Source organism: Cnephaeus nilssonii, assembly GCF_951640355.1.
Source record: "Cnephaeus nilssonii genome assembly, chromosome: 23".
NCBI lineage: Eukaryota > Metazoa > Chordata > Mammalia > Chiroptera > Vespertilionidae > Cnephaeus > Cnephaeus nilssonii.
In genome coordinates, this window is record NC_137094.1 from 16,486,243 (window position 1) to 16,506,804 (window position 20,562).

General features: G+C 54.4%; 1 protein-coding gene across 12 annotated transcripts in view; it reads left to right on the plus strand.

The window, feature by feature from the left end:
• Positions 1-20,284, plus strand: part of LOC307094559 (U2 small nuclear ribonucleoprotein A'-like) — a 34,152-nt gene extending 13,868 nt beyond the window's left edge. For 4 of the 12 annotated variants that reach the window (XM_079763504.1, XM_079763507.1, XM_079763505.1 and 1 more), the window contains exons 3-4: positions 18,565-18,658; positions 19,855-20,284. In XM_079763504.1, the coding sequence (XP_079619630.1) occupies positions 18,565-18,658; positions 19,855-19,913 (153 nt within the window). In that variant the 3' untranslated portion in view covers positions 19,914-20,284. Of the gene's footprint in view, positions 1-15,363; positions 15,402-15,434; positions 15,588-16,488; positions 17,337-17,447; positions 17,850-18,564; positions 18,671-19,211; positions 19,311-19,854 lie in introns of those variants that run through there. The other 8 variants (XR_013813090.1, XR_013813091.1, XR_013813093.1 and 5 more) reach the window with 8 other exon arrangements.
• Positions 20,285-20,562: the final 278 nt, after the last annotated feature.

Genomic DNA, 20,562 nt, shown 5'->3' on the forward strand with positions numbered 1-20,562 from the left:
GTGTTAACCCTGAGTTAATGCCATGTTAACCCTGAGTTAATGCCGTGTTAACCCTGAGTTACTGCCGTGTTAACCCTCAGTTAACAGAGTTAACAGCCCGCAGCCAAGCAGCCTTTCTTCCCCGGGCGCAGCGATGACACGTGGGTGCGCCCGGCCAGGGAGGCCCAGTGGTTGAGCTTCGACCAATGCACCGGGAGGTCTCGGGTCTGATTCCTGGTTCCATGCCCGGGTTGGGGGCTCCATCCCCGGTGTGGAGGTGCAGGAGGCAGCCGATTCTCACCGTGGGTGTGTGTCCCTCTCCCTGAAATCAATAAAGATGTGTTCTTTTCTGTTAGAGAGGAAAACAGTGGCGGCTGTGCCAGCTTGCAGGGCAGCGGGTGGGGGCGGCCTGTCAGGTGAGGGGCAGCGGCAGGAGGCCTGGGAGGAGGCCCTTCAGGAGGCAGAGGAACTAGGGTCTCGGGAGGACCCTGTCCTGGGGGCCACCTGACCGTGGCTGCAGGTTCTCAGGCCGAGGGCGAGGGTTCGAGAGCAGAGTCCCTCCCAGAGGCCCCGGATCCTCGTGTGCCTAGTATGTTTGCCTTGAGTTTTTCAAGGAAACGTCGTTTTGTCTCTGTTCTTTGGAGCTTTGACTGCAGAGGAGACCATTACAACCACCCACGCCCTCCGGCCGGTGTGGCTCAGTGGTTGAACTTCGACCTATGGACCAGGAGGTCGTGCTGTTCCATTCCCGGTCGGGGCACAAGCCGGGTTGTGGGCCCCATCCCCTGAGTGGGGCGTGCAGGGGGCAGCCGATTGATGTTTCTCTCATCGTTGGCATTTCTCTCTCTTCCCCTCTCCGTTCCCCTCTGAGATCAATAACATATTAAAAAAAAACAAAACAGAAAACCTTTTTTAAAGCCAATCAAGCGAAATGGCAAGTCCTCATATGTTGATATATATGCGATTGGATATGTCTGCTATTTTGTTGTATTGACAACAGGCTTCAAAACTTCATGTCAAATTTTCTGAAGGCGTTAACATTATAGATACTTTTACGCCTAAAAATGTCGAGTTTAGTGCCCAAAAAAAGAGCATTTGCGGGAAGTTTGAGTTCATTGCTGGTAACTCCATCGAGGGAGAAAAATCCTCATGATTTACAGGGATACCTGGAAAAAAAGCAGTTTTGGGCGCTTTGGGCGCCGTCTTGTGGACACATCTGGAATTGCGTTGTCTGTTGAAACTTTTTTTTCCAGCCATCCCAAAGCAAAGCTGCAGAAAAGCGACAAGTCTAGCACAGACATCTCTATTCCTGAGCAATCTGAAACCACCCGTGTGATACCCTGTTACGCCTGCAAACATTTTAATTTTTTTTCTCCCAAATACTTCGGGGGCAATTTCCTATAAACCAGGGCCTCCTCCTGGACATCCAACAGAATCGGGAAGTTCACGCTGATGCATCTCTACCGCCCAGTCCTCTGGCGGGATTCAAATGTCGCCCTTTGTTCCCGGAATGCCCTTCGCAGGCGGCCAGAGACCCCCCCTCCCCCCGGCTTACACCCCCTTCCCGTGAGAGGCGCATTCTGCATCGAGTCTTCATCTCTCGCCAGTCCTCCTCCTTGAACCTTCTACAGACTCGAGTGCTTAACTCTCTGCTGAACCAGCGGATACAAATGTCCAGAAACAGGGACCCTCCAGGCTCCAGAGACGCCCCCCGGAAAGTAACCAGAACCGGGGACGTAGCCAAGGCTCCCGGGGCCTCCAAACCAAAAGAGGTCGGGAGCTGGGGTGACCCCTCCCCAGGGGTGCATCAAACCCAGGACACCCTCAGAGCAAGTGCGGTGTTAACCCTGAGTTAATGCCGTGTTAACCCTCAGTTAACAGAGTTAACAGCCCGCAGCCAAGGAGCCTTTCTTCCCCGGGCTCAGCGCCTACACGTGGGTGTGCCCGGCCAGTGAGGCCCAGTGGTTGAGCTTCGACCTATGAACCAGGAGGTCTCGGGTCTGATTCCTGGTTCCATGCCCGGGTTGGGGGCTCCATCCCCGGTGTGGAGGTGCAGGAGGCAGCCGATTCTCACCGTGGGTGTGTGTCCCTCTCCCTGAAATCAATAAAGATGTGTTCTTTTCTGTTAGAGAGGAAAACAGTGGCGGCTGTGCCAGCTTGCAGGGCAGCGGGTGGGGGCGGCCTGTCAGGTGAGGGGCAGCGGCAGGAGGCCTGGGAGGAGGCCCTTCAGGAGGCAGAGGAACTAGGGTCTTGGGAGGACCCAGTCCTGGGGGCCGCCTGACCGTGGCTGCAGGTTCTCAGGCCGACTATGAGGGTTCGAGAGCAGAGTCCCTCCCGGAGGCCCCGGATCCTTGTGTGCCTGGTAAGTTTGCCTTTAGTTTTTCAAGCAAACGTCCTTTAGTCTCTGTTCTTTGGAGCTTTGACTGCAGAGGAGACCATTACAGCCACCCACGCCCTCCGGCCGGTGTGGCTCAGTGGTTGAGCTTCGACCTATGAACCAGGAGGTCGTGCGGTTCCATTCCCGGTTAGGGCACATGCCGGGTTGTGGGCTCCATCCCCCTGGTGGGGCTTGCAGGGGGCAGCCGATTGATGTTTCTCTGATCGTTATTTCTCTCTCTTCCCTTCTCCCTTCCCCTCTGAGATGAATAGCATATTTTAAAATAAAACAAAAACACAAAACCGTTTTAAAGCCCAGCATGCGAAATGGCAAGTCCTCATATGTTGATATATATACGATTGGATATGTCTGCTATTTTGTTGTATTGACAACAGGCTTCACAACTTCATGTCAAATTTTCAGAAGGTGTTAACATTACAGAAATTTTTACGGCTAAAAATGTCGAGTTTAGTGCCCCAAAAAAGAGCATTTGCGGCAAGTTTGAGTTCATTACTGGTAAGTCCATCGAGGGGGAAATATCCGCATAATTAACAGAGATACCTGGAAAGAAAGCAGTTTTGTGGCCTTAGGGCGCCGTCTTGTGGACACATCTGGAATTGCGTTGTCTGTTGAAATTTTTTTTAAGCCATCCCAGAGCAAAGCTGCAGAAAAGCGACAAGTCTAGCACAGAGATCTCTATTCGTGAGCAATCTGAAACCGCCCGGGTGATACCCTGTTACGCCTCCAAACATTTTAATTTCTTTTTCTCCCAAATACTTCCGTGGAAATTTTCTATAAACCAGGGCCTCCACCTGCCCAACCATCAGAATCGGGAAGTTCACGCTGATGCGACTCTCCCGCCCAGTCCTCTGGCGGGATTCAAATGTTGCCCGTTGTCCCCGGAATGCCCTTCGCAGGCGGCCAGAGTCTCCCCCAAACCCCTGCCCCGCTAACACCCCCTTCCCGTGAGAGGCGCACTTTGCATTGAGTCTTCATCTCTTGCCAGTCCTCCTCCTTGAACCTTTTACAGACTCGAGTGCTTCACTCTCTGCTGAACCATCGGGTACAAATGTCCGGAATCAGGGACCCTCCAGGCTCTAGAGACGCCCCCCGGAAAGTGACCAGAACCGGGGACATAGCCAAGGCCCCCGGGACCTCCGAACCGCAAGAGATGGGGAGCTGGGGTGACCCCTCCGCAGGGGTGGATCAAACCCAGGACACCCTCAGGGCAAATGCGGTGTTAACCCTGAGTTAATGCCGTGTTAACCCTGAGTTAATGCGCTGTTAACCCTCAGTTAACAGAGTTAACAGCCCGCAGCCAAGGAGCCTTTCTTCCCCGGCGCAGCGATTACACGTGGGTGCGCCCGGCCAGTGAGGCACAGTGGTTGAGCTTCGACCTGTGAATCAGGAGGTCTCGGGTCTGATTCCAGGTTCCATACCCGGGTTGGGGGCTCCATCCCCGGTGTGGAGGTGCAGGAGGCAGCCGATTCTCACCGTGGGTGTGTGTCCCTCTCCCTGAAATCAATAAAGATGTGTTCTTTTCTGTTAGAGAGGAAAACAGTGGCGGCTGTGCCAGCTTGCAGGGCAGCAGGTGGGGAGGGAGGGCCTGTCAGGTGCGGGGCAGCGGCAGGAGGCCTGGGAGGAGGCCCTTCAGGAGGCAGAGGAACTAGGGTCTCAGGAGGACCCTTTCCTGGGGGCAGCCTGACCGTGGCTGCAGGTTCTCAGGCTGAGGGAGAGGGTTCGAGAGCAGAGTCCCGCCCGGAGTCCCCGGATCCTCGTGTGCCTGGTAAGTTTGCCTTTAGTTTTTCAAGCAAACGTCCTATTGTCTTTGTTCTTTGGAGCTTTGACTGCAGAGGAGACCATTACAACCACCCACGCCCTTCGGCCGGTGTGGCTCAGTGGTTGAGCTTCGACCAATTAACCGGGAGGTCTTGCGGTTGCATTCCCGGTCAGGGCACATGCCGGGTTGTGGGCTCCAACCCCCGAGTGGGGCGTGCAGTGGGCAGCCGATTGATGTTCCTCTCATCGTTGGTATTTCTCTCTCTTCCCCTCTCCCTTCCACTCTGAGATCAATAACATATTTTAAAAAAACAAAAACACAAAACCGTTTTTAAACCCGAGCAAGCGAAATGGCAAGTCCTCATATGTTGACAAATATACGATTGGATATGTCTGCTATTTTGTTGTAATGACGACAAGCTTCAAAACTTCTTGTCAAATTTTCTGAAGGCGTTAACATTATAGATACTTTTACGCCTAAAAATGTCGAGTTTACTGCCCACAAAAAGAGCATTTGCGGGAAGTTTGAGTTCATTACTGGTAAATCCATCGAGGGAGAAATATCCGCATGATTAACAGTGATACCTGGAAAAAAAGCAGTTTTGGGCGCTTTGGGCGCCGTCTTGTGGACACATCTGGAATTGCGTTGTCTGTTGAGGATTTTTTAAAGGCATCCCAAAGCAAAGCTACAGAAAGGTGACCAGTCAAGCACAGAGATCGCTATTCGTGAGCAATCTGAAATCGCCCGTGTGATACCCTGTTACACCTCCAAACATTTTAATTTCTTTTTATCCCAAATACTTCAGGGGCATTTTCCTATAAACCAGGGCCTCCTCCTGCACAACCATCAGAATCGGGAAGTTCACGCTGATGCTTCTCTACCTCCCAGTCCTCTGGCGGGATTCAAATGTCGCCCTTTGTCCCCGGAATGCCCTTCGCAGGCGGCCAGAGTCCCCCCAAAACCCACACTTACACCCCCTTCCCGTGAGAGGCGCACTTTGCATGGAGTCTTCATCTCTCGCCAGTCCTCCTCCTTAAACCTTTTACAGACTCCAGTGCTTAACTCTCTGCTGAACCAGCGGATACAAATGTCCGGAATCAGGGACCCTCCAGGCTCCAGAAACGCCCCCCGGAAAGTAAACAGAACGGGGACGTAGCCAAGGCCCCCGTGACCTCCCAACAGCAAGAGATGGGGAGCTGGGGTGACCCCTCCGGAGGGGTGGATCAAACCCAGGACAAGCTCAGAGCAAGTGCGGTGTTAACCCTGAGTTCATGCCGTGTTAACCCTCAGTTAACAGAGTTAACAGCCCACAGCCAAGGAGCCTTTCTTCCCCGGGCGCAGCGATTACACGTGGGTGCGCCCGGCCAGTGAGGCCCAGTGGTTGAGCTTCGACCTATGAACCAGGAGGTCTCGGGTCTGATTGCTGGTTCCATTCTCGGGTTGGGGGCTCCATCCCCCGAGTGGGGCGTGCAGGGGCAGCCGATTGATGTTTCCCTCATCGCTGGTATTTCTCTCACTTCCCCTCTTCCTTCCCCTCTGAGATCAATAACATATATATTTTTTAATATATATATTATTGATTTTTTACAGAGAGGAAGGGAGAGGGAGAGAGAAACATCGATCAGCTGCCTCCTGCACACCTCCTACTGGGGATGTGCCTGCAACCAAGGTACATGCTCTTGGCCGGAATTGAACCCGGGACCCTTGAGTCCCCAGGCCGACGCTCTAGCCACTGAGCCACACCAGTCAGGGCAATAACATATTTTAAAAAAACAAAAACACAAAACCGTTTTTAAAGCCAGCAAGCAAAATGGCAAGTCCTCATATGTTGACAAATATGCGATTGGATATGTCTGCTATTTTGTTGTAATGACGACAAGCTTCGAAACTGCATGTCAAATTTTCTGAAGGCGTTAACATTACAGATACTTTTACGCCTAAAAATGTCGAGTTTAGTGCCCAAAAAAAAAGCATTTGCGGGAAGTTTGAGTTCATTACTGGTAACTCCATCAAGGGGGAAAAATCCGCATGATTAACATTGATACCTGGAAAAAAAGCAGTTTTGTGGCCTTAGGGCGCCGTCTTGTGGACACATCAGGAATTGTGTTGTCTGTTGAAGATTTTTTTAAGCCATCCCAAAGCAAAGCTGCAGAAAAGCAACAAGTCTAGCCCAGAGATCTCTATTCATGAGCAATCTGAAACCACCCGTGTGATACCCTGTTACGCCTCCAAACATTTTAATATATTTTTTCTCCCAAATACTTCAGGGGCGATTTCCAATAAACCAGGGCCTTCTGCCCAAACATCAGAATCGGGAAGTTCACGCTGATGCTTCTCTACCGCCCAGTCCTCTGGCGGGATTCAAATGTCGCCCGTTGTCCCCGGAATGCCCTTCGCAGGCGGCCAGAGACACCCCCTCCCAGTTTACACCCCCTTTCCCGTGAGAGGCGCACTTTGCATGGAGTCTTCATCTCTCGCCAGTCCTCCTCCTCGAACCTTTTACAGACTTGAGTGCTTAACTCTCTGCTGAACCAGCGGTTACAAATGTCCGGAAACAGGGACCCTCCAGGCTCCAGAGACGCCCCCCGGAAAGAATCCAGAACCAGGGACGTAGCCAAGGCCCCCGGGACCTCCAAACCGCAAGAGATCGGGAGCTGGGGTGACCCCTCCGCAGGGGTGGATCAAACCCAGGACACCCTCAGAGCAAGTGCGGTGTTAACCCTGAGTTAATGCGCTGTTAACCCTGAGTTAATGCCGTGTTAACCCTCAGTTAACAGAGTTAACAGCCCGCAGCCAAGGAGCCTTTGTTCCCCTGGCGCAGCGATTACACGTGGGTGCGCCCGGCCAGTGAGGCCCAGTGGTTGAGCTTCGACCTATGGACCAGGAGGTCTCAGGTCTGATTTCTGGTTCGATGCCCGGGCTGGGGGCTCCATCCCCGGTGTGGAGGTGCAGGAGGCAGCCGATTCTCACCGTGGGTGTGTGTCCCTCTCCCTGAAATCAATAAAGATGTGTTCTTTCCTGTTAGAGAGGAAAACAGTGGCGGCTGTGCCAGCTTGCAGGGCAGCGGGTGGGGGCGGCCTGTCAGGTGAGGGGCAGCGGCAGGAGGCCTGGGAGGGGGCACTTCAGGAGGCAGAGGAACTAGGGTCTCAGGAGGACCCTGTCCTGGGGGCCGCCTGACCGTGGCTGCAGGTTCTCAGGCCGAGTATGAGGGTTCGAGAGCAGAGTCCCTCCCGGAGGCCCCGGATCCTCGTGTGCCTGGTAAGTTTGCATTTAGTTTTTCAAGCAAACGTCCTTTTGTCTCTGTTCTTTGGAGCTTTGACTGCAGTGAGACCATTACAGCCACCCATGCCCTCCGGCCGGTGCGGCTCAGTGGTTGAGCTTCGACCAATGCACCGTGAGGTCGTGCGGTTCCATTCCCGGTCGGGGGACATGCCGGGTTGTGGGCTCCATCCCCCGAGTTGGGGCGTGCAGGGGGCAGCCGATTGATGTTTCTCTCATCGTCGGTATTTCTCTCTATTCCCCTCTGAGATCAATAACATTTTAGTCTGGGTGAGGCCGTGGGCCCCTGGATCCGGGTGAGCCTCGGTCCCGGGTCCGGGTGAGGCCGTGGGCCCCTGGACCGGATGAGCTTCGGTCCCGGGTCCGGGTGAGGCCGTGGGCCCCTGGATCCGGGTGAGGCCACGCGACCCTGGGTCTGGAAGAGGCCACGCGCCCCTGGGTCCGGGTGAGGCCACGTGCCCCTGGGTCCGGGGGAAGATAGATCCCGGGTCCGGGCGAGGCCGTGTGCCCCTGGATCCGGGTGAGGCTGGATCTCGGGCCCGGGAGAGGCCACGCGCTCCTGGGTCCGGGTGAGGCCATGTGCCCCTGGGTCCGGGTGAAGCTGAATCCTGGGTCTGGGCGAGGCCGTGTGCCCCTGGATCTGGGTGAGGCTGGGTCCCGGGTTTGGGTGAGGCCGTGGGCCCCTGGATCCGGGTGAAGCCGTGCCCCTGGGTCCGGCCCAGACCAAACCAGAGGGAGTCGGACCTGCATTACCAACATTTGTCCACCATCCAGAGCTGAGGGGTCAGTGCCGACATGTACTCATAGGGAATTGGTGGACATTGATATTGGGTCTCAAAAGAACTGTTGGACCAGAAAGAAACTCACTACAGACTGATTCATTTGCCTGTCAGCATAACTATTATTGCTCGTCGCACATTCAATTCTTATAAGTATATCTCTAGTGACACATGATTTCGCTCATCTAGGGGAAATGATGAACAACATAGACTGATGAACAAGAACAGACCAGAAACAAGGAGGCATTGATCGGACTATCGGGCCTCAGAGGGAGGATAGGGGAGGGTGGGGGGAGGGGGGAGAGATCAACCAAAGGTCTTGAGTGCATGCATATGAGCCTAACCAATGGTTAAGTTCAACAGGGGGTTGGGGCATCCATGGGGAGGGGTGTGGGATGGGAATGGGGGGATGAGGAGAAATATGTGACACCTTAATCAATAAAGAAATTAAAAAAAAAGAAACATAAAAAAATAACATTTTAAAAAACAAAAACACAAAACTTTTTTTAATTTTTATTATTTATGGTATTTTTTGTTCCTTTCCCCCCCACACACACACATAACCTTTTTTAAAGCCCAGCAAGCGAAGTGGCAAGTCCTCATATGTTGATATATATGCGATTGGATATGTCTGCTATTTTGTTGTATTGACAACAAGCTTAGAAACTTCATGACAAATTTTCTGAAGGCGTTAACTTTACAGATATTTTTACGCCTAAAAATGTCGAGTTTAGTGCCCAAAAAAGAGCATTTGCGGCAAGTTTGAGTTCATTGCTGGTAAGTCCATCGAGGGGTAAATATCCTCACGATTAACAGAGATACCTGGAAAAAAAGCAGTTTTGTGGCCTTAGGGCGCCGTCTTGTGGACACATCTGGAATTGCGTTGTCTGTTGAAATTTTTTTTAATTCATCCCAAAGCAAAGCTGCAGAAAAGCGACAAGTCTAGCACAGAGATCTCTATTCATGAGCAATCTGAAACCACCCGTGTGATACCCTGTTATGCCTCCAAACATTTTAATTTTTTTTCTCCCAAATACTTCGGGGGCAATATCCTATAAACCAGGGCGTCCTCCTGCACAACCATCAGAATCTGGAAGTTCACGCTGATGCTTCTCTACCATCCAGTCCTCTGGCGGGATTCAAATGTCGCCCGTTGTCCCCGGAATGCCCTTCGCAGCGGCCAGAGACCCCCCCCCGCCTCTCCGCTTACACCCCCTTCCCGTGAGAGGCGCAGTCTGCATGGAGTCTTCATCTCTCGCCAGTCCTCCTCCTCGAACCTTTTACAGACTTGAGTGCTTAACTCTCTGCTGAACCAGCGGATACAAATGTCCGGAATCAGGGACCCTCCAGGCTCCAGGGACGCCCCCCGGAAAGTAACCAGAACCGGGGACGTAGCCAAGGCCCCCGGGGCCTCCCAATCTCAAGAGATGGGGAGCTGGGGTGACCCCTCCGCAGGGGTGGATCAAACCCAGGACACCCTCAGAGCAAGTGCGGTGTTAACCCTGAGTTAATGCCGTGTTAACCCTGAGTTAATGCCGTGTTAACCCTGAGTTAATGCGCTGTTAACCCTGAGTTAATGCGGTGTTAACCCTGAGTTAATGCCGTGTTAACCCTCAGTTAACAGAGTTAACAGCCCGCAGCCAAGGAGCCTTTGTTCCCCTGGCGCAGCGATTACACGTGGGTGCGCCCGGCCAGTGAGGCCCAGTGGTTGAGCTTCGACCTATGAACTAGGAGGTCTCGGGTCTGATTCCTGGTTCGATGCCCGGGTTGGGGGCTCCATTGCCGGCGTGGAGGTGCAGGAGGCAGCCGATTCTCACCGTGGGTGTGTGTCCCTCTCCCTGAAATCAATAAAGATGTGTTCTTTTCTGTTAGAGAGGAAAACAGTGGCGGCTGGGCCAGCTTGCAGGGCAGCGGGTGGGGGCGGCCTGTCAGGCGAGGGCCAGCGGCAGGAGGCCTGGGAGGAGGCCCTTCAGGAGGCAGAGGAACTAGGGTCACCGGAGGACCCAGTCCTGGAGGCCGCCTGACCGTGGCTGCAGGTTCTCAGGCCCAGGGCGAGGGTTCGAGAGCAGAGTCCCTCCTGGAGGCCCCGGACCGCGTGTGCCTGGTAAGTTTGCGTTTAGTTTTTCAAGGAAACGTCCTTTTGTCTCTGTTCTTTGGAGCTTTGACTGCAGAGGAGACCATTACAGCCACCCACGCCCTCCGGCCGGTGTGGCTCAGTGGTTGAACTTCAACCTATGAACCAGGAGGTCGTGCTGTTCCATTCCCGGTCGGGGCACAAGCCGGGTTGTGGGCTCCATACCCTGAGTGGGGCGTGCAGGGGGCAGCCGATTGATGGTTCTCTCATCGTTGGCATTTCTCTCTCTTCCCCTCTCCCTTCCTCTCTGAGATCAATAGCATATTTAAAAAAAACAAAACCACAAAACCGTTTTTAAAGCCCAGCAAGCGAAATGGAAAGTCCTATTATGTTGACAAATATGCGATTGGATATGTCTGCTATTTTGTTGTATAGACAACAAGCTTAGAAACTTCATGACAAATTTTCTGAAGGCGTTAACATTACAGAAATTTTTACGCCTAGAAATGTCGAGTTTAGTGCCCAAAAAAGAGCATTTGCGGGAAGTTTGAGTTCATTACTGGTAACTCCATTGAGGGGGGAAAATCCGCATGATTAACCGAGATACCTGGAAAAAAAGCAGTTTTGTGGCCTTAGGGCGCCGTCTTGTGGACACATCTGGAATTGCGTTGTCTGTTGAAACTTTTTTTTTAAGCCATCCCAAAGCAAAGTTACAGAAAAACGACAAGTCTAGCACAGAGATCGCTATTCATGAGCAATCTGAAATCACCCGTGTGATACCCTGTTATGCCTCCAAACATTTTATTTTTTTTTCTCCAGAATACTTTGGGGGCAATTTCCTATAAACCAGGGCCTCCTCCTGCACAACCATCAGAATCGGGAAGTTCACGCTGATGCGTCTGTGCCGCCCAGTCCTCTGGCGGGATTCAAATGTCGCCCTTTGTGCCAGGAATGCCCTTCGCAGGCGGCCAGAGACCCCCCCTCCCCCCGGCTTACACCCCCTTCCCGTGAGAGGCGCATTCTGCATCGAGTCTTCATCTCTCGCCAGTCCTCCTCCTTGAACCTTCTACAGACTCGAGTGCTTAACTCTCTGCTGAACCAGCGGGTACAAATGTCCAGAAACAGGGACCCTCCAGGCTCCAGAGACGCCCCCCGGAAAGTAACCAGAATGGGGACGTAGCCAAGGCCCCCGGGACCTCCGAACCGCAAGAGATGGGGAGCTGGGGTGACCCCTCCGCAGGGGTGGATCAAGCCCAGGAAACCCTCAGAGCAAGTGCGGTGTTAACCCTGAGTTAATGCCGTGTTAACCCTCAGTTAACAGAGTTAACAGCCCGCAGCCAAGGAGCCTTTCTTCCCCGGGCGCAGCGATTACACGTGGGTGCGCCCGGCCAGTGAGGCCCAGTGGTTGAGCTTCGACCTATGTACCAGGAGGACTCGGGTCTGATTCCTGGTTCCATGCCCGGGTTGGGGGCTCCATCCCCGGTGTGGAGGTGCAGGAGGCAGCCGATTCTCACCGTGGGTGTGTGTCCCTCTCCCTGAAATCAATAAAGATGTGTTCTTTTCTGTTAGAGAGGGAAACAGTGGCGGCTGTGCCAGTTTGCAGGGCTGCGGGTGGGGCCGACCTGTCAGGTGCGGGGCAGGGGCCGGAGGCCTGGGAGGAGGCCCTTCAGGAGGCAGAGGAACTAGGGTCTCGGGAGGACCCTGTCCTGGGGGCCCTCTGACCGTGGCTGCAGGTTCTCAGGCTGAGGGCGAGGGTTCGAGAGCAGAGTCCCTCCTAGAGGCCCAGGAACCTCGTGTGCCTGGTAAGTTTGCCATTAATTTTTCAGGCAAACGTGGTTTTGTCTCTGTTCTTTGGAGCTGTGACTGCAGAGGAGACCATTACAACCACCCACGCCCTCCGGCCGGTGTGGCTCAGTGGTTGAGCTTCGACCAATGCACCGGGAGGTCGTGCGGTTCCATTCCCGGTCATGGCACAAGCCGGGTTGTGGGCTCCATCCCCCGAGTGGGGCGTGCAGTGGGCAGCCGATTGATGTTTCTCTCATCGTTGGTATTTCCTCCCTTCCCCTCTGAGATCAATAGCATATTTTAAAAAAAATAAAAACACAAAACCGTTTTAAAGCCCAGCAAGCGAAATGGCAAGTCCTCATATGTTGACAAATATGCGATTGGATATGTCTGCTATTTTGTTGTATAGACAACAAGCTTAGAAACTTCATGTCAAATTTTCTGAAGGCATTAACATTACAGATATTTTTACGCCTAAAAATGTCTAGTTTAGTGCCCCAAAAACAGAGCATTTGCGGGAAGTTTGAGTTCATTACTGGTAACTCCATCCAGGGGGGAAAATGCGCATGATTAACCGCGATACCTGAAAAAAAAAAGCAGTTTTGTGGCCTTAGGGCGCCGTCTTGTGGACACATCTGGAATTGCGTTGTCAGTTGAAACTTTTTTTTTAACCCATCCCAAAGCAAAGCTAAGAAAAACGACAAGTCTAGCACAGACATCTCTATTCAGGAGCAATCTGAAACCACCCGTGTGATACCCTGTTACTCCTCCAAACATTTTAATTTTTTTTCTCCCAAATACTTCAGGGGCAATTTCCTATAATCCAGGGCGTCCTCCTGCACAACCATCAGAATCGGGAGGTTCACGCTGATGCGACTCTACTGCCCAGTCCTCTGGCGGGATTCAAATGTCGCCCGTTGACCCCGGAATGCCCTTGGTAGGCCGCCAGAGACCCCCCCACCCCCGCTCCCCGCTTACACCCCCATCCCGTGAGAGGCGCACTTTGCATCAAGTCTTCAGCTCTCGCCAATCCTCCTCCACGAACCTTTTACAGACTCGAATGCTTCACTCTCTGCTGAACCAGCGGATACAAATGTCCGGAATCAGGGACCCTCCAGGCTACAGAGATGACACCCGGAAAGTAACCAGAACCGGGGACGTAGCCAAGGCCCCCGGGACCTCAGAACCTCAAGAGATGGGGAGCTGGGGTGACCCCTCCGCAGGGGTGGATCAAACCCAGGACACCCTCAGAGCAAGTGCGGTGTTAACCCTGAGTTAATGCGCTGTTAACCCTCAGTTAACAGAGTTAACAGCCCGCAGCCAAGGAGCCTTTCTTCCCCGGGCGCAGCGATTACACGTGGGTGCGCCCGGCCAGTGAGGCCCAGTGGTTGAGCTTCGACCTATGAACCAGGAGGTCTCGGGTCTGATTCCTGGTTCAATGCCCGGGTTGGGGGCTCCATCCCCGGTGTGGAGGTGCAGGAGGCAGCCGATTCTCACCGTGGGTGTGTCTCCCTCTCCCTGAAATCAATAAAGATGTGTTCTTTTCTGTTAGAGAGGGAAACAGTGGCGGCTGTGCCAGCTTGCAGGGCAGCGGGTGGGGTTGGAGGGCCTGTCAGGTGCGGGGCAGCGGCAGGAGGCCTGGGAGGAGGCCCTTCAGGAGGCAGAGGAACTAGGGTCTCAGGAGGACCCAGTCCTGGAGGCCGCCTGACCGTGGCTGCAGGTTCTCAGGCTGAGGGCGAGGGTTCGAGAGCAGAGTCCCTCCCGGAGGCCCCGGATCCTCGTGTGCCTGGTAAGTTTGCGTTTAGTTTTTCAAGGAAACGTCCTTTTGTCTCTGTTCTTTGGAGCTTTGACTGCAGCGGAGACCATTACAACCACCCACGCCCTCCGGCCGGTGTGGCTCAGTGGTTGAGCTTCGACCTATGAACCAGGAGGTCGTGCGGCTCCATTCCCGGTCGGGGCACATGTCGGGTTGTGGGCTCCATCCCCGGGTGGGGTGTGCGGGGGGCAGCCGATTCATGTTTCTCTTATCGTTGGTATTTCTCTCTCTTCCCCTCTCCCTTCCCCTCTGAGATCAATAACATATTTTAAAAAACAAAAACAGAAAACCTTTTTTAAAGCCCAGCAAGCGAAATGGCAAGTCCTCATATGTTGACAAATATGCGATTGGATATGTCTGCTATTTTGTTGTATTGACAACAGGCTTCAAAACTTCATGTCAAATTTTCTGAAGGCGTTAACATTATAGATACTTTTACGCCAAAAAATGTCGAGTTTAGTGCCCAAAAAAGAGCATTAGCGGGAAATTTGATGGGAAAAATCCGCATGTTTAACCGCGATACCTGGAAAAAAAGCGGTTTTGTGGCCCTAGGTCGCCGTCTTGTGGACACATCTGGAATTGTGTTGTCTGTTGTAACTTTTTTTTTAATCCATCCCAAAGCAAAGCTGCAGAAAAACAAGTATAGCACAGAGATCGCTATTCACGAGCAATCTGAAACCACCCGTCTGATACCCTGTGACGCCTGCAAACATTTTAATTTTTTTCTTCTCCCAAATACTTCAGGGGCAATTTCCTATAAACCAGGGCGTCCTCCTGCACAGCCATCAGAATCGGGAAGTTCACGCTGATGCGTCTCTACCGCCCACTCCTCTGGCGGGATTCAAATGTCGCCCTTTGTCCCCGGAATGCCCTTCGCAGGCGGCCAGAGTCCCCCCCCCCTCCCCGCTTACACCCCCTTCCCGTGAAAGACGCACTTTGCATGGAGTCTTCATCTCTCGCCAGTCCTCCTCCTCGAACCTTTTACAGACTCGAGTGCTTAACTCTCTGCTGAACCAGCGGGTACAAATGTCCGGAATCAGGGACCCTCCAGGCTCCAGGGACGCCCCCCGGAAAGTCACCAGAACCGGGGACGTAGCCAAGGCTCCCGGGGCCTCCCAACCGCAAGTATCCGGACCCCGGCTCTTCCATTGTTCCGCCTGGACACAGAGCAGCGCGCGCACGTCGGCCGGATCAATTAATGCCGCCTGTGGTCGGGCGCAAGGCAAGCAGGGAGGTGTACTTGGGAATGAGCGCGTTGCAAGCTGGGAAGAGCGTCTACCGGACATCGCGGGCATTACCGGAAGTGTGTCGTGCTCAGCGTGGGGCATGCTGGGCGGTGTGTCGCTCACGAGGCATGCCGGGAGGTACGTCTTGCGTCCGTCGCTCTGCATGCTGGGAAGTGCGTCTTTCGTGGCCATTAAATTTCCGGGAAGTGTGTCAGTGGAGGCTCGGTGCATGCCGGGAGCTGTGTAATGGCGTCAGCGCGGGGCTAGTCGGGAAGTGTGTCTGTAGCGGTTCCGGCACGCTGGAAAGTAAGTGGTTTTCTGGCGCGGGGCACGCCGGGAAGTGTGTCTGAGTCCCGCGGAGAGGACTGTCTGGCGGGAGGCCCCGGGCTCCGGGAGAAGGGAGGCGGCGGGATGGGGAAGCTGACGGCGGAGCTGATGGAGCCGGCGGCGCAGCACACAGCGCCGTGCGGGCCCGCGGGCTGGGCCTGCGGGGTGAGTGCGGGAGAGGGCGGCCTGCCTCCGGGACCGTTTCTAGGTCTGACCCGCTCGAGCGCCGAGCCTGGACTCGGGGCGGTCACCCCAGCGCCGAGCGAGCGGCTCGTTCTCAGGAAACACGTTCGGGTGACGGCGTCAGAGTGCGGACAGGGCGCGTGCAGGTCCTTTTCCTTTTTTAGAGAGAGGGGGAGGGAGAAGGGGAGGAAGGAGCGGGTCCGGGGGGAGAGAAACTTCAACGAGAGAGAGAGACATTGGTCAGTTGTGACCACAGCGTAGGATCGAACCCATGACCCTTCCTGCGTGGGTGGGCGCTCTAACCACTGAGCACACCAGCCAAGGACCGAGTACTTCTATTTTCATGAAATTAAGTTGTTCTCCCCCCCCCCCTTTTTTTTTGGTTAATCCTCACCCGATGATATTTTTCCATTGACTCTTAGGGAGAGTGGGGGAGAGAGGGCGAGACAGGCGGAGAGAAACCTGGGTGTGCCAGAGACACATCGACTGGTGGCCTCCCACACAGGGACGGAGCCTGCAACTGAGGTCCGTGCCTTTGACCGGAATCGAACCCGGGACCATCCAGTCTGCAGGCCGAGGCTCTAGCCAGTGAGCCAAACCGGCTGGGGCTGAAATTAAGAATCTTAGAGAAAGATTCCGTTCAAGGCTAATGTCCACTCTCCCGGCCCTGGCCCAGGGAGATCGCCACCTTCTCTCGAGTCTGTAGCGTGGACTTGGGGTGCACTTGAACCTGGGCTGGGCTCCCGTCTTACCTTCCAGCGCCATCATCGCCCCCGAGTTACACAAGTCAGGGAGAACCTGGAGGAATCGTTCGCGGAGAGACTCCCCATTGTGCATGAACCTTTGTCCTCCTGTGTGACCCAGTGACCTTGTGTCTGAACCCTTGACCTTCACCTCTGGATCAGAGCCGGGGCAGTGGGCCCAGGGCAGACCCAGGACATTATGGTCGTGTCCTGACGAGCCCCAGCAATGCAGAAGGGAGCTCCTGTCCCTGCGTGTGGAAACGGTGCGCACACTGGCTGGGAGCAAACCCCTTGTACGTGCCTGTCCTGCCGCGTCTCTAGCTCGGGGTCCTGCTGAGAGCGGTCGGGGCACCTCGCCAACAGCCTGACGAATGCCCGTCCCCAGTGCCCCTGGCCTCGTCCCTGTCACCATGTTCGTCACCGTGTTCATGGCCATCGCCGATCCATAAGCGTCATGGCAGCTGGGGCTTGGGCCTCTGTGCCAGTATCTGGCAGTGTTTGGCCTGGGTGCACTGTAAACACTTTGTTTTTTAATTGATTTTGAGAGAGAGAGAGAGAGAGAGAGAGATCGTTGATGAGAGAGAATCATGGATCGGCTGCCTCCTGCACGCCTCCTAGTGGGGATGGAGCCCACAACCCGGGCATGTGACCTGACTGGGAGTGGAACCTTGACCTCCTGGTTGACAGGTCGATGCTCAACCACTGAGCCGCACCGGCCGGGCCTAGGTAAACGCTTTCTGAATGAATGCCAGCCTGGAGTCAAGTGACGGGAAGTTCTGCTGATGGGCCTCAGTGCCTCTCAGTCCTGTCAGTCCTCCGGTGGGCTTTCCTCTATGTCACAGGATATAAGATCCCTGTCATCGAGAATCCGGGTGCAACCTTAGACCAGTTGGATGCCATTGATTTTTCTGACAATAAAATCCGCAAACTGGACGGCTTCCCTCGCTGAGGAGACTGAAGACCCTCCGGTGAACAACCACAGGATGTGGTGAGTGTCTGCCGGGCAGCGATCTGTTTCCCGGTGTAAACGCTGTACCCGCCGCCGGTTCCACCTGCACGTTTCCTCTCAGGATGAGAAATGAGGCAACTTCTCTCGCAGGTGAGAGCTGAGCTGGGCATTGGGCGGCCCAGCGGTTTCCAGCCTTTTTCATCTCATCTCAAGGCGCACACCACCTCATCGCTCAAGTTCTGCAGCACACAGAATCCGACCCAAAAATAGACTCTTCTTGATTTCAGAGAGGAGGGAGAGAGAGGCAGAAGCATCAATGATGAGAAAGAATCCTGGATCACCTGCCTCCTGCATACCCCCCACTGGGATGGAGCCTGCAACCTGGGCATGTGCCTGACCTGGAATCGAACCCTGACCTCCGTGGTCGATGCTCAACCACTGAGCCACACTGGCCGGGCACAGCTATATGTTTGTTAATGGAGAAACTAGCTTGGAGTTATTACTTGACCAGACTTGGGCTTGAATTAAGTGCAGGAGCCAGTGGAAGTGGGGGTAGGTCTGGCCTTTCACATTTTCCCAGGACGTGGGAGTTTTTTTTTTTTTTTTTTAATATTTTATGGATTTTTTTACAGAGAGGAGGGGAGAGGGATAGAGAGTTAGAAACATCGATGAGAGAGAAACACCGATCAGCTGCCTCCTGCACGCCCCCTACTGGGGATGTGCCCGCAACCAAGGCACATGCCCTTGACCGGAATCGAACCTGGGACCCTTGAGTCCGCAGGCCGATGCTCTATCCATTGAGCCACACCAGTCAGGGCAGGACGTGCGAGTTTCAACAGCTGGTACCTTTGCATATGGAGTCAATGTCTGCCTTACTTTTCTTTTTTTTCTCTCTTCCTTCGTTTTTACTGTCAAATATTTACTCTGAAAGATCCTGCTTGGATCAGTGAGAAGTGCTGACTTTATAATATTGCCTCCTACATTATCCAGTACCACGGTCCCAATCGGAATTCCGTTTGTAACATTTCAGGGCACACCGTGATTATTTCCCCTCCTGTAGGCGGGTCTGCGTTTCTTTACCAATTTTGGAAAGTCATGGTTTGGGTTTTGGGTCGATTTCAGCATGCCGATAAAACCCTTTCCCCGGCGTTGTTTGCATTGGAACCGCTTCCTGTTGCCGTTCAGAAAGGTTGCGGGGAATTGTGTGGGTGTTGTCTGGGCGATGGGTGGGCGCAGTGACATTGACAGTCCGTCTCTGTGTCCCCAGAACGCCATAGCGAACGCGTCAACGCTGGCGGAGGTGGAGCGGCTGAAGGGCCTGCTGCAGTCGGGCCAGATCCCCGGCAGGGAGCGCCGAGCAGGTCAGAACGCACGTCTGTCCACGTCCTAGGCCACGTCACCCACAGTGACCCCACGCAGCTCAGTGCCTGTGGCCGCCTGGCCTGACCTTCACGGTCCCTTTAGATGCTCTTGGAGGAGAAGGGACCTGATGAAGAATATTGTGTCCGAGGGCCCTGGGCTTTTTCTCTCTCTGTAGTTGGAACACGGGTGCGAGGCCCAGGTCTTAGCCTCCCAGCTCTGCCCTCAGTGAATTTCTGAGTCTCCACTTAACCTTGAATCCTTCTCCTTCTCCTTAAACCCGAGGTGGTAACAGTGCCAACCTCAAAGGGTGTTGTTGTGATTTTGTTTTGTTTTGATGTTAATCTCACCCAAGGATATTTTTCCATTGATTTTTAGGGAGAGTGGGAGGGGGAAGAGAGAGAGAGAAACATTGATGTGAGAGAGACCCTTCAGTTGGTTGCCTTCCACAGGAGCCCTGACCAGGGCCCGGGCTGGGATGGAGCCTGCACCTAAGGTCATGCCCTTGACCGGAATTGAACCCAGGAGCCTCCACTCCGCAGGCCGATGCTCTAGCCACTGAGCCACACCGGCCAGGGCTCCAAGGCCTGTGGGAGGACTGAGCACGGTGCTTCAGGCAGCACTTGGCACTGGGTCTCTGTCAGCGAGTTCAGGGTAAGCACCGGGTCCTCTGGTGCCTGAGTGCCAGCTCTGTGGGCCGGGCTGGGCACCGGGTGCCAAGTGGAAACTCACAGTGGTGCGCGCTGCCAGGTTGGCTAGACCAGTGGTCGGCAAACTTGCCGCTCAGTTGACTAATGAGTTTGCTGACCACTGGGCTAGACTGTGGCCAGGCCCCTAGCTGGCAGCGGGAAGGGCTGTTGGAGCTGGAGCTGAAGGCGAGTGAGCCGTTCAGACGGTGGTTCTCACGGGGTGTCCTGGGCCCTGGGGGTTGGAGGTCTGAACCCTGGCGTTATTTGCTCACGTCTCACTTAAAGAAGTCCGTCGTGAAACAAAAGCCTTTGCCATCTTTTTCTTTGGGCTCTGATCATCCCTTTCAGTCCCTGCCAGTGACAGCTGGTCCCTGACCGGAAGCGCCTCGGGGCAGGGGCTGCTGGGCGGGGTGCCCTGTCCTGGGCTGGCACGCCGGGCCCCAGCCAGGCGCTCACCCCGAGCAGCTCTGTCCCTGAAACCCTGTGGCCCTAACTTTGTGTCTCCTCAGGCCCCAGCAACAACAGGGAGGAGGAGATGGAGGAAGACACCGTCGCCAACGGCTCCTGAGTGTCCGCGGGGCCGGTGTCCACAGGGCGTGGGGCCCGGCCGCTGGGGACAAGGTCCTGCCTTGAATGTGGAATATTGGCATCAAGCTTCGCTGGAGGGCTCCGACGGCTGCAGCCGTTTCTACTTCACATTCTGAGATCTCACCGCCCAATTCTCACAGTGGAATAGACACCCGCTGCCTGCTGCCGGGCTGTGCGCGCAGTGGGTGTGTACGCCTTTAAGCTGGACCCGCAGGAGGCCTCGTTTCTTTTTTTTTTATTATTTTTATTATTTTTTTATTATTTTTTTTTTAGGAGGCCTCGTTTCTGACCAGGCCTCCGCCTGTAAAACGTTTGGATGTTTAAACGTTAATAAAACTGGTGTTCATGGCAGCCGCTGTTTGCTCTCAGCTCTTCCTTTCTCCGGCACAAGCTGGTTGACGGCCAAGGCACAGAGGGACTGACTCGGGTTTCTCAGGCCTGTGCGCACCGTTGACACAATGCCTCTTGCCACTGACCAGAGCAAGCCACCAGGGCCGCCCCAGATCAGAGGCCGGGAGATGCACTCCCCCCACCTTGAGGCCACAGCGAGGGTAGGGCTGGAAAGAAGGACAAACTGGGGCCCTGGCTGGTGTGGCTCAGTGGGTAGAGCGTCAGCCCTTGGATTGAAG